Source organism: Diadema antillarum, unplaced genomic scaffold (genome assembly GCF_040938485.1).
Source record: "Diadema antillarum isolate AM-2024a unplaced genomic scaffold, OU_Dant_1.0 seq00000779_RagTag, whole genome shotgun sequence".
Taxonomy (NCBI): domain Eukaryota; kingdom Metazoa; phylum Echinodermata; class Echinoidea; order Diadematoida; family Diadematidae; genus Diadema; species Diadema antillarum.
The window spans coordinates 163,222-176,089 of NW_027271667.1; the positions used below are offsets into that span (position 1 = coordinate 163,222).

Below are 12,868 nucleotides of genomic sequence, written 5' to 3' on the forward strand. Positions count from 1 at the left end.
CATAATTTTTGTTTTGTTTTAGTGATGACATCATGGCTTGGCATGTCCTTTTATTTTCAAATTAATTTTGTTTCAATTTCATGGTCATGCAGACAAAGTTTGTTTTCTACATCGCAATGAGGATCCGTGATAAACACGTTCACACAAACATGACATAAAATAAACAAGCAAACACGAAGACACACATACTACACAATGATTGTTGCGTCATTTATATCAGGGAGGTTTATTATTATCAAACTATGTATACATATACATACCGTTACGTGCGTACTGAGCTAAACAAGATGGATTGATTGATATCTTAACAGATAGATATAGACTGATAGAAAGAGATAGATAGATGAATGCATAGATAGAGAGGTAGATAGATAGGTAGATAGATAGATAGAGAGAGAGAGAGAGAGAGTATAGACGGATATCTTGTCATGCGATCAGGGAGAGAAAGAGATTGCTGATGGCAAAACGACCTTAGGGATGCTCGTACATCATCATGCCCACGAAGAATAACATTCACCTATCGTTTTACGTAGCCATGATCAGTTTCTACCACTTTATTTCTTATCGATTTGTTGATATAATCACATAAGCACTTAAAATGAAAACGTTTCTTATTTCATTCTTGCAATCTTTTCACACGTACTGTTTAAGATCATATTGAATCAAAATAACATAATAGGCAAAACACAAAACAATGATGATATAACCATGACAATTCTGAAGACTGCATCAATATGATACAATAACTCATGGATGGAGTGAAATTGCAATAGATTATTTCATGGTGACCTGTGGTGGGAAGGTTGTTATAGGAGAAAATCAGTTAGGATCATACAAATAGTGCACTAAATCTGTATCATTCGTAAGATAGCACAAATATTTCTTACTTCTTTTATTTAGCTTGTGGAGGAGTGTAAGCCTTTAAAAAATGTGATTTAGCAATGATAAAAAAAAAAACTACTTTAGGTAAAAAACGAAATGTATGAAATAAACTTTTATGGTTGTTATTAGCTATATCTGCTTTTTAACATTCCAATTTACACACGTTAAAGGGATAAGTTCACGATTTGACGTCGCGATTTAGATTTTAGTCGATGAGGAAAATCAATTTCTCCAGCTTTTCTCATTCCCACTACTAAGAATCGTTGCTCTGGAGTAAAGTCTAGATACAGGTATAGTTCAGCACCCACAATGCGAACGTGGTAGAATAGCGAGCGGTGTATTGTTATCCTCACGCCGATATCGACTGGTGATTTCCTGGGCTTAGATGCAGTATTTGTTGATAACATACGCCGATGTAGTTACATCTACTCCACATCGTCATTTCGAACTGCGGTTGTTAAGAGCTATCGATCGAGCTTTTAGGACCTATGCATATATCATAGCAAAGTTTTCGTTTCAATGGACAAACATTTCCACTTAATTGCATCCACTTTATAAGGAAAGAGAATTCAGTATATGACAAAGGTTGACTGAGTGGTGATGATGATTTTTTTTTATTTTTTTACTTAAAAGGTCACAAAATGACGCAGTTAAAAGCTCCGGATAAATAGTTTGAAGGTCAATCTTGGGTATTGATTTCCGTGCGCTGACAAATCTGAGTTATGTTTCTTGAAGAAATCGTTGTTGTTTTAGATTTTTGGTTTTTCCTTTTTCCTATTTTTTTATATAAAAACCAAGTAAAGTGTTAAACAGTACAAGTTTTGTGGATTTTTTTTCAGAAAAAGGAGAAGAGGGAGATGTTTTATCAGCGACTTGGATAAACCTCTGAACTACACGACGAAATCTTAAAAAGATTTTAAATCAATATTCTCCTAGACCGTTTGAGAGATTGACATGATATAGAGCGACTCACTTCAATCTCCCCGTACTGTTATCGGATACACGCAGCCAGATAATAGGCAATGTCCTATTACATTGTGATCAACTTTATTCTTACAAAAAAGTCAGTTACAGTGGATAATTGTACAAACCAGTCAGTCAATAAAATGGTCATTGATTTAATTGTTAAAGTCATCCGAATATATAGATTTAAGAATGAATGTTGCATTGCATGATGGTATGTTTCAATTAAAGTTCAGGTTTATTCAGCATTTTTTTCGTGTACTTACGTATTTTACATTGCGAACAATATTGCTATAATTCATTTATTTTTCTATTTGTTTATGTATTCTGTATTCTTTACCCAGGTTTAGTAGCTCCACCAAAGGTTTACACTACTTATCTTGAGGAGCATAAAGCAAAGAAACAATTAATGCAAATACACCAAGTAGAATAGAGCAACACAAAGAAAACAATATAAATGTGTCACGAATGGTCATTGTTACTCTATAAAGTAAACCAATCATCATCAACTAAGCATTATTAGAGCGAATTCATCTATTCTAGGAATTTCAGTATTTTTCTCATACTTTGTAATGCAGTGAAATGTAGGATTACCCTACAAAAGAAACTATCACTGAATAAAGCGCAATGTTCAATTGCTATTATCGCAGAAGTTTCATTTAACGGAGATTTTGCTAGGATCAATAAAGCTCAAGCCCTTTATCCTCACTTTCAATGAATGTTATCTATAGCTACATTGCATCATCAATAACTCTTGTGTCCAAGAGTATCACTTACTAGTTGGTTGAGGTTTAATGTTAATATATAAAAAACATGACTTTTGTGCTTACAGCTGACAAATCAAGCAAGAAATGCACATGTGCCACCAATTCAGCGTGCCTATGAACACTGAATGAAAACGTGCGCGTATTTAGCGTATGTACTGTATGTGTGTGTGGTGGGGGTGTGCATAGAAGCTCGTATTGTTTTATGCTAATGGGTAATTTAAACTTCTGCTGGCAACACATTAGTTTTTAAGCAAAAAAAAAAATCTCATACTTAAAACACACACACACACACACACACACACACACACACACACAAATAACGTTTTGCTGAATTTAAACCATGGCGGTCTATGGCCGTTGCTTCACCCCTTTTCGTTGGCATAAGAAGTTGATGACTCCAGCTCTGAGGAGGGGATTCCCAGTCGCGTAGCAGATTGGGTTGATGGCGAAACTCAGGTGCATGATAATCACTGTCGCCTGAAAGCAAAACACAACAGACATAATGTCCTCTCCCTTACTAGTCCATGGGCCAAGACCCGAAAAATAGGTTGTTGGTACCATCTGAGGTGGCACAACCTTTTTGGTGTCAGTTTGTTTGTCGGGCATAGATATGCTTATCAAGCTATGATAGCATTTCCAAATGAGTAGCTTAGTCATAATAAATGAATTTTTAACCAATTTGGTCTCGTTTTTATATCCCTATACTTCTGAATCGAAACTAAACCGCTATACAAAGAAGAGCACTGCCTTCTGTATGTCCACAGGTGTTCTGTTGTAAACGCGGTGCGCTTAGTCTTTATTCAAGGCAGCGAAGGGAATATCCAAAGGGTTATGATGTCCACAGCTGTCACGCGGTGCGCTTAGTCTTTATCTAGACCAATGTACCGTTATCATATCTAAAGTTCCTCATAAAAGGGATTATCTATACTGTTTTTATACTATAACCTATCAACAAATACATCAGTTTTAAACAAAAATCACTCTGTTCATTTACAATATCATTCATTATAATGTATCGTAGTGTACCGGTACATTGTTTTTGCATTATCTTATATTGTTGGAGGGAAATAAAGCGACATTGGCGTGGTGTCAGCGTTTTCACCGTAGCGTTGTCGCGGGAAAATGATAAATAATTGAAAGATACGGTAAAATTCACGAGGAATTGCTTTTGTTGTTGTTGTTGTTTTTAGATAAAAGGATATACACTGTATCATACGCTTTGGATATTCCCTTCGCCGTCTAGAATAAAGACTAAGCGCTGTGGACAAAATAACCTTTGGATATTCCCTTCGCTGCCTTGAATAAAGACTAAGCGCACTGCGTTTACAATAGGACACCCGTGAACATACCATAGAGCTGCATTTTACAGCTCTATGGAACATACAGAAGAGAGTCTCTTCTTTGTATAGCGGTTAGTTTCGATTCAGAAGTATAGGGATATAACAACGGGACCAAGTTGGTTAAAAATTCATTTACTATGACTAAGCTACTCATTTGGAAATGCTATCATAGCTTGATAAGCATATCTATGCCCGACCAACAAAATGACACCATTTTGCCACCTCAGATGGTACCAATATCTGGCCTGGCCCATGGACTTTACATATACGAATGCATTTTACTGAAATCAGGCGTGACATATCCAAATACTGAACCTGTGATACAGTAACTTAATCAATCAACTTCAATTTCTTCAATTGTCACGCGCTCCTAACAATCAAAGGCAGATACTGATCGCTGACCGTTATCTCTATTAACTTTTCTTTTAAAGCTGGCAAATTGTTTTCAGCCTTCGGTTCATAGGTTCTGCCTGAAATGAAAAATATTAAGCTGACCATGTTTGTCAGCAAAAAAGTTTGTTGCTTTTTTGTTTTGTCATATGGTGACTACGGGGGGGGGGGGCACGTGCCCCAACCCAATCCGCTGGTAAAAATAAAGAAAAAAAAGAAAAAAAAAAACCTACCAAAATGGTAATTCAAGGGTTAGGCTAGTAAACTGCTTTTGAAATCGACATGAAAGGGTGATCAAGAAAAAAATATATTTTCCTAAAATTTCTTTTAACCATAATTAAAGAGGTATATAATAGTGAAACATTGTTCAAAAAGCCCGGAGACGACAAAAGATTGTGATTCAGTTGATTCCTGGTTGGCATTTTTAATATAAGCAGGATGTGCGCAGTGTACTCAGAACATCGGAACGGCAAAAAGAGTCGCTGCAATGTTGCGCAATGTGATGTAGGTTGACTAGGTTGTACACATTAAATGCTATCAAAGCTAGATCATTGATTTTGCAGTGTTGCTTTACATATTAGTCTATATTAAAATGCCTTGCATTGCCAATGATAAGACTTGACCTTGGCCATTTCTTAACTTTTCCATCTATATGAAACACACACACTCACAAACAAACAATTAGGGGATGCTCTATATAAGGTGCAGATTTTGGACATCCTTCTCCCGCTTGGTCACTTCGACGCCCCCTCGCTGGTCATACCTCCCCTAATCATGAACATAAACCGACGCCCTTGACTACCAGTGGCGGATCCAGGGGGCGCACCGAGCGCCCCCTCCCTCCAAAGCGAAAAAAGAATATTCATGTAGCTACAAACGACAGTTTTTGGACTGTAAAATGTCAACATTTTCAAGCTCGCTCGCTTCGCTCGCTCGCATTTAACCGTCTATATGCCATTCTCCTGATGTTACCGCCAGTAATTGCCAGCAGTTGCGCCCGGTGCGCCCCCCCCCCCCCCCCCCCGAATTTCCAAAGTGAAAAAATATAGCTACAAATGGCAGTTTTGGGACTGTAAAATTTCAAAGTTTTCAAGCTCGCTCGCTTCGCTCGCTCGTATTTAATCATAATGCCATTCTCCTGATATTACTACCAGCAATTGCCAGCAGTTGCGCCCGGTGCGCACCCTCCCCGTAATTTCCAAAGCGAAAAAATAAAGCTACAAACGGCAGTTTTTGACTGTAAAATGTCTAAATTTTCAAGCTCGCTCGCATTTAATCGTTATGCTATTCTCCTGATGTTGTTCTCAGTAAATGTCAGCAGTTGCGCCCGGTGCGCCCCCTACCCTTAATTTCCAAAGTGAAAAAAAAAATAGCTACAAACGGCAGTTTGGGGACTGTAAAATGTCAAAATTTTCAAACTCGCCCGCTTCGCTCGCTCGCATATTTTAATCGTTTTGTTATTCTCCTGATGTTGCTGTCAGTAATTGCCAGTAGTTGCGCCCGGTGCGCACCCTCCCCTTAATTTCCAAAGTGAAAAAATATAGCTACAAACGGCAGTTTGGGGACTGTAAAATGTCAACATTTTCAAGCTCACTCGCATTTAATCGTTATGCCATTCTCCCGATGTTACTGCCAGCAATTGCCAGCAGTTGCTCCCGGTGCAACACCCTTAATTTCCAAAGCAAAAAGATATTATTTTTGTACATCTACAAGCGGCAGTTTGGGGACTGTAAATTGTCAAAATTTTTCAAGCTCGCTCGCTCCGCTAGCTCGCATTAAGTTGTACCGTTATGCAATTCTGATGTTGCTGCCATGAGGTGCCCCCCCCCCCTCCAATGTCTTGACCCACGGTACGCCACTGGGTGGTAAGAAGGTAGGTAACCGGTTGCCGACTGATCGCCGACTTCCCCCACCCCATTGATCCGCACAGTTAACCGTATCCCTTAACACGAAGGTTTGTGGGCGTCTAGTTGCAGTTGCACAGCAATTATAGCCTGATCACCAATTACCACTTTCCAAGCGGCAGCTTAACTAAACACAATCCCTATAACTAGTACATTATTTTTTTTTCTCATAGATTGTAATGACCAAGCGTTGTGGGACCGGACCGGACCGTCTGTAATGAAAATGACGCACCCAATCGGAGGAGTCTATCAAGTCTTTGAGTAAACTAGGTAAGTTTTCACGCGCGAACTTAAGTGTCCGAAAACACAACCCCCATCATACTATACAATCTATAGTGTTTAAGGCAGGCCATAATATCTTTTTCGTATACAGTACAAGCCGTTGTCTATTGCAGGTGATGATACCGTTACACGTTTTATTGGCCAAATAAAACTATCCATAGCCTCAAATCCAAACCCACCTTGCGAATTATGAGTGCGACACCGTTTTGACATAATCAAAGCAGTTGGGTAGATAAGAAGTGCATTTCTACACATCAAATCGATAAAATCTTGATGTGCTTTCTGTCTCATGGTTTCTATAGGAATATTGTACCTGTGATGTCCAATGTCTCATATGTCGACTACAAATATTTTTGAAAAGACAAAATGGCAATCGAGACCTCTACTGTATGTCCCAATAAAAATTACAATCGGATTTTCGCACTGATAACTTTCAATACGATTGAACTGTGTAAATGCTACGGGGTCTAAGAATATGAAGTGAAATGTCTATGTTCTTTTCGAAAAATTGAATAAAATTTGAATTATTTTGAAAAAATACAATATATGTTACCTATATTTTGCAGGAAACCCAATTCAATTTGTTTGAGCGGTCACAGTGAAAGTGGATCGTTGTAAAACATGTCATGTCTATTTCTTCGAAGTATATGGCACTTGGATGCTTTTGGAATTGCATATTCATTTGTTGAACACAATGGACAGAAATTGGAGGGAAGGGATTCCTGGCATGCTCTACAAAATATGACAAAGATCCTCATTTATCTTTCACCACTGAAACAAAACGGATGTGGTTTTCTGTAAAATGTTGGTAATAAATCATACTATACTTTCATATCCTGAAATTGTATTTGAATTGATCCACTATTTTTTAAGTTATCGTTGCGGTAGGTACCATGTGTATTTATTTTTTTGAGGGGGGGACATACAGTATAATGCTTTCTGAAAAAATGTGAACCTCTATAATTCAAATAACTTTTTATAGTTCTATTTAAATCATGTATCACTCTCATATGAAATGACATGGAATCTGGTCGCTTCCATTCTAGAAATAAAGAGTTTCCCATTGCTTTGGCTGTACCATGAGATGCATAGTCCTCAGAGAGCCACCTCCGTGAGGTACAGAGCCTCACCTTGCACAGTATGATGTTTTATTCTACTAAAAGAAAAGGTGCTTTAGATACTACGTATATAATTGAAACTACGAAGTAAGAAAAAACGAAAAGTTGACAACGAAATTATTTGATAAAAGATCAAAATAACTACCAACTGTGACTTTTATGCGAAAATAGACAGGTATAATAAGCAAGGACCTCAAATAACTGCGACAAACACACGCAATATCGAGTTGAGACTTGAAGGTGTTTTTTTTTTCCTTGACACAACGTATTCATTAGCTAGGCTACTTGTATTGCTAGATGGATTGTATTTAGCCGTGATATAAACATAACTTTGCAGGATTTGACCGTGAAGACTAGTCGCGTGTTGGCATCTTTTTTTTTTGTCGCAACAGTTGGTTGAAATACAATGTGTATCTAAAAAGAAAACAAAAGGTTGTTTAATTTTGGAGGGCTACTATTTTATAATTGTCAGCTACGGAGAGTGCAATGTTGATTGTAAGGAAAGGGGAACTCTTCTTCTTTCCACTGGTACCTAATTACGTTGACAAACTTCATGCATGTCTGAGCACATGAACACATGGATGGGATCTGTCAATGAAAGGGGTAAAATCATTAGGCCATCCTGCACGACTGCAGGTTCGTGTTTAGGGTTTTTTCTTACCATGTTCTTTAATGGTTCATAGTCTTTAACATGGCCACGTTGTCGATAACTTGGTCCTTCATATAAAGGCTAAACTGTTATCCATTTTTCTCATCTCATATTCAAGACATGGTTTGTCGCTGCGGGCTATGTGTTGAATAATATGATGAACAGAGAAAATGGACTGCGTTGCTTGGTCTCTGTGGAAGTTACCAATTCATCGGACATGTGGCCATGCTAAAGGTAATGAACCATAAAATATTTGGAGAAACCCTAAACACAAACCTGCATTCGTAGAGGCTACATGGCTTATTTTGGCCACTTTCATTGACATATCTCACCCAACATGCCGTCACACATGCATTGTTCTTTCACCATAACACACAAACTTGGGAAAAGTGCAAGTTGATATCATTATCTTTACAGTCCATGTGCTCAGTCATGCATGTTTGTGAACATAATTAGGTACCGATGGAAAGAGGAAGGGTTCGTCCTTGTTCATAAACAACATTGTGCTCTCTATAGCTGCAATTATGAAACAGTAGACCTCCAAAGTTCGCATCATTCCGCTCCATATCTATTTTTTAGTTCTAAAACCAGCTTTAGAAAATGGCAGCACAATCCCTCAGTGGGTACATATTTCACATTCTTATTTACTTTTTTTTGTAGATCCGTACTCGACGGAAAAGCTGAGCTCCTTGAGTGCAGGTTTATGTCACTGAACGTGCTGCTTTCCACCCATGTATTATATAGGTTCAAAATCGGTAGAGATAACAGACAACGTTTTAGATTTTATACATACGTTTCCGATGGTGCCGATAGGTATGCAGAAGTTACACAAGACGTGAGTGGTGTAGACTACGACGCCAGGCAAGCTAGACAGGAACAGCACTAAGAATATCTTGGTCAGAGTGCGCTGTGCACGGGCGTTGCTTCTCTTTCCACTTTCTATGTTTTTCTTCTCAGTGATGGGAGACCGAACCTGTGGGTGTATTTGTTGGATGTCCAGGCCCTCTGGCTTAGTGCAGGACTGATTGTCACTTTGAAGGGTGGTCAGGTCCGTCTTATGCGAATCTGTGTGAGGACAAGTTATATATGGAGATATAATGCTCAAACAAGATGCAGTGCTCTGAACTACTTATACCCCATATTACCATTTATTTCATTTAAAACAGTAAATGTATGCTGTGATAGCATAACTCCTCAAAATACGTTCTGCAATTAAAATTTGATATATCATATTTCTCTTATACCCGCATTATCTCCAGTAAATATGAAATTATAAGAAAACCTGATTAATTGTCCTTAAAATGATACCTCACTTGCCATGATTGGGTGTTCCTGGAATGTGCAAAACAGCTGAGTATGGGGACAGATCAAACGTGAAAAGTCGCAACAATTCTGCTATTAATAATGTTTAGTTTTGATGAAAAAGGGCCAAAGGAATGAGTAATGCTGAAATGGCAGCACTTTCAAAAACTCCCATTTCCTAGACATTAGATGGCTGTTTGGTAAACCTTCATGTTTAATTTTAATCTGCAGATACTATTGCAGTTTTTAATTCATGGATGAAGCCTGGAATCTAATGACAATCTCACAATGCATTCTTTTCAAGCACATTCCTTCCTTGAAACGACAAAGCAAATGGGAATTACATTGTTTGACGTAACACGTTTGCTCTATCTTGCAACATTTCACATTTGACCTTTCCTCATACTCGGTCATACTGTGCATTCCAGAAATTCCCAGCCATAGCAAGTGAGGTGTCATTTCAAAGATAATTAATCAGGCTTTCTTATGATGTCATATTTAATGAAGATAATGCTGGTATAAGAGAAATATGATGTGTCAAACTTTAATTGCAGGACTAATTTTAGGAGTTTAAACGTTATTTGCAAAATATACGTACATCTAAACAACGTCAGTCACTGAGAAGACTAGTACAGCTTGTGATGTCACATGTGAAAAATCGTAAATATAAAAAGAAAATATAAAGAGATTTCACTTATTTTCACTTTTCTACCACTATAAAAGAAGAATTGACTTGCCTCTCTCAGAAGGCAGGGACAACAATAATATTCCCCTCAACATACGTTAGTGACAAGTCAGGGAAATGTTTGTTTGTTTTTTTTCCAAAAACAAACTTTTTTTGTGAAAGTCTCTTTATATTTTCCTCATATCGTTCTACGCATGTGACATCATGCACTGTAGTAGTCTTCTCACCCAGCATAGACTGTGCAGATACTTTATAAATTCATAACTTTTGAACGGATTGAACCGTTTCCCCCAAAGTTTCACTGTGACGTATTTTTGCTAATATTGCTGCATTCACTCAATCCTAATGTAAATGGAGATGGACTTGTCCTTTAAGACTGTAACAATCCGTAGTAGCTGGAGTGTGTACCATCAATATAGACATTAGTCTGACAACGAGGCTTTACAGATGTCTTACCTCCCACAGCCGTGGAGAGAGCAGAAGCTGACGATTTCTTAAGGATTCTGCGATGGATGATGATGGCGTAGATTACGATGTAAAGAACACCGGTGAAAATAATGGGTATGTATCGAGTAACCAACATGAAGAAGATCGAAATATTTAATTCCATGCCCTGATAGCGGGTCAGACATATCTCGTCCCCAAAGGCGAGTTCCATCCCTAACATTATTGGCAAGAGATACAGATAGAAGGCAATTGCGAAGAGTAGGGTGATATAGACAGAAGAAATGAGACAGGTGGCAAACTTTAAAGTCTTATTTTGTAAGTGCTTGAAGGGATTCCATATGGAGCGGAAACGATCGACGGCGATTACAAGAATGAGCCCGTAAGTTACATTGACAGTATAGTGGGCAAAGAACATCAGCAGCTCACAGGCAACTATTCCGAACGGCCAGTATCCCATGAAGGTATTCACGCTACGAAAACCAACCTCGATCCCGTTACACAAGTCAGAGATTGCTAGGCCAATGATGAAACAATTGGTGTAAGTCAGGAGTCGGCGGTCGTAAAAGATGGCAGCGAGGATCAAAGAGTTTCCGAAAACAGCGACCAGGGCGATGACCACGGACAATCCTCCAAACACAGAAATCATCCATGAAGATTGAGCCATAGCCATGTTTCCTGATGTCGTATCATTGGACAAAACAGTGAAACTTGACAGACTGAAGAACTCATTTGAACTATCATTAGACATCTCGAATAAAACAATTCTACTTGTTCAGTGCTAAGTGAATCAGATGAAAAGTTAAAGTGTAATGGCAAAACGTTCCTTCCCAGATATTAATTGATATCAAGGCTCTTAGTTGCTTGTCCTATACTGCAAAGTCTCCGGGTGGTTGTAATGTCTGAAAAAGGTTTTCGCTGTTGGTGAGACGCAACAGATAAGGTAAGTGGGAAAGTGAAGGAATGAAAACTCTTGAAAATACTTCAGATTTTAAACCTAATAAGGGCTGGCTCCGAGTGAGCATGGAGATATTTCATGCGATCACTCCACCAGTATTATTTCATTGCAAACCATTCATAGAGCTTCATAAGTGCCGTTCAGTTTCTATTTTTCACGATTTACAGCAATGCGCATGTGCCGAATCATTCAATGCTCATTGTACCATTTATGCCACAATAATCTGCGACATGAAAACTTGCTACTTGTGAGGATTTTTTGTTATCCAAAACACATTTCGCGATATGATTATAGGGGCGGGGTTAAGTTCTGTCAGCGATGCCATTGGATAACAGTGCTCTACCCCGAATTACAGACGGTGGAAACTCGGGTGTAGACAGAGCGGAAGCATACTTCACAGCACCAGACGAAAGTTAGAAATTTATTTAATTCAACGAAACAGACCAGCGAAAAGCTGGAAAAGAGAAAGGGAGATATAAAAAAAAAAAGATGAGAGAAGGAAGAGAGAGAGAGAGGGAGAGATAGTGCGTGTGAGAGAGAGAGAGAGAGAGAGAGGGAGGGAGAGAAAGGAAGAAACTACTAGCACTACTTTGACGCGATGACTTATAAAATGACTTATAGATGTTGAAATCAATTTACGTCGTTCGTGATAATGTAGACCTAGTTGTGAAACCAGGGTGGTAACCAGTGATATCACTAGAGAAATAGGGTCATTCGTAACAATGAGTAAGTGCTTTCGGGAATGGGTGATATTACTCCGTGTAACAGCATTTCAATTGACTTCAACGTGTTATGATAATGGTAATGAATTACTCAAGGCTTACTTGCTCTAAGGATGAGTTTGACCTAGCTCTAAACTACACACACAACCATGACATAATCAAATGAAATGATCGTTCTGCCAAGTGTACTACAATGTAATAAAGTATTGTTATAATTTTATATTATATTATCATATTTTATTCACTAAAAGAAGTATATCAAATCACTTTAGTTAAATCTTTGACTTCTTGATTTTAGAACTAATGTCCTCACCTTAGTAGTGTTAATTAAGATTTGATTTGATTTCATGTTATTTGATTTCATTTGATTTGGTTTGATTTATTCACAAAATCAAATCAAATCAATTAAGATATAGTAAATGAAATTGAAAAGGAGGTAACATAGAATAAAGAATGGGAAGT

The 12,868-nt window shown here is 38.1% G+C and overlaps 1 protein-coding gene across 1 annotated transcript; it reads right to left on the reverse strand.

Moving 5' to 3' along the window:
• Window positions 1-2,960: 2,960 nt before the first annotated feature.
• LOC139739020 (muscarinic acetylcholine receptor DM1-like) lies at window positions 2,961-11,399 on the reverse strand. The gene is made up of 3 exons (XM_071649635.1): window positions 10,739-11,399; window positions 9,089-9,360; window positions 2,961-3,089 (listed from the first exon to the last, which is right to left on the reverse strand). Exons 1-3 carry the CDS (start codon window positions 11,397-11,399, stop codon window positions 2,961-2,963), a joined length of 1,062 nt encoding a protein of 353 aa, XP_071505736.1.
• Between the last annotated feature and the right edge of the window lie 1,469 nt (window positions 11,400-12,868).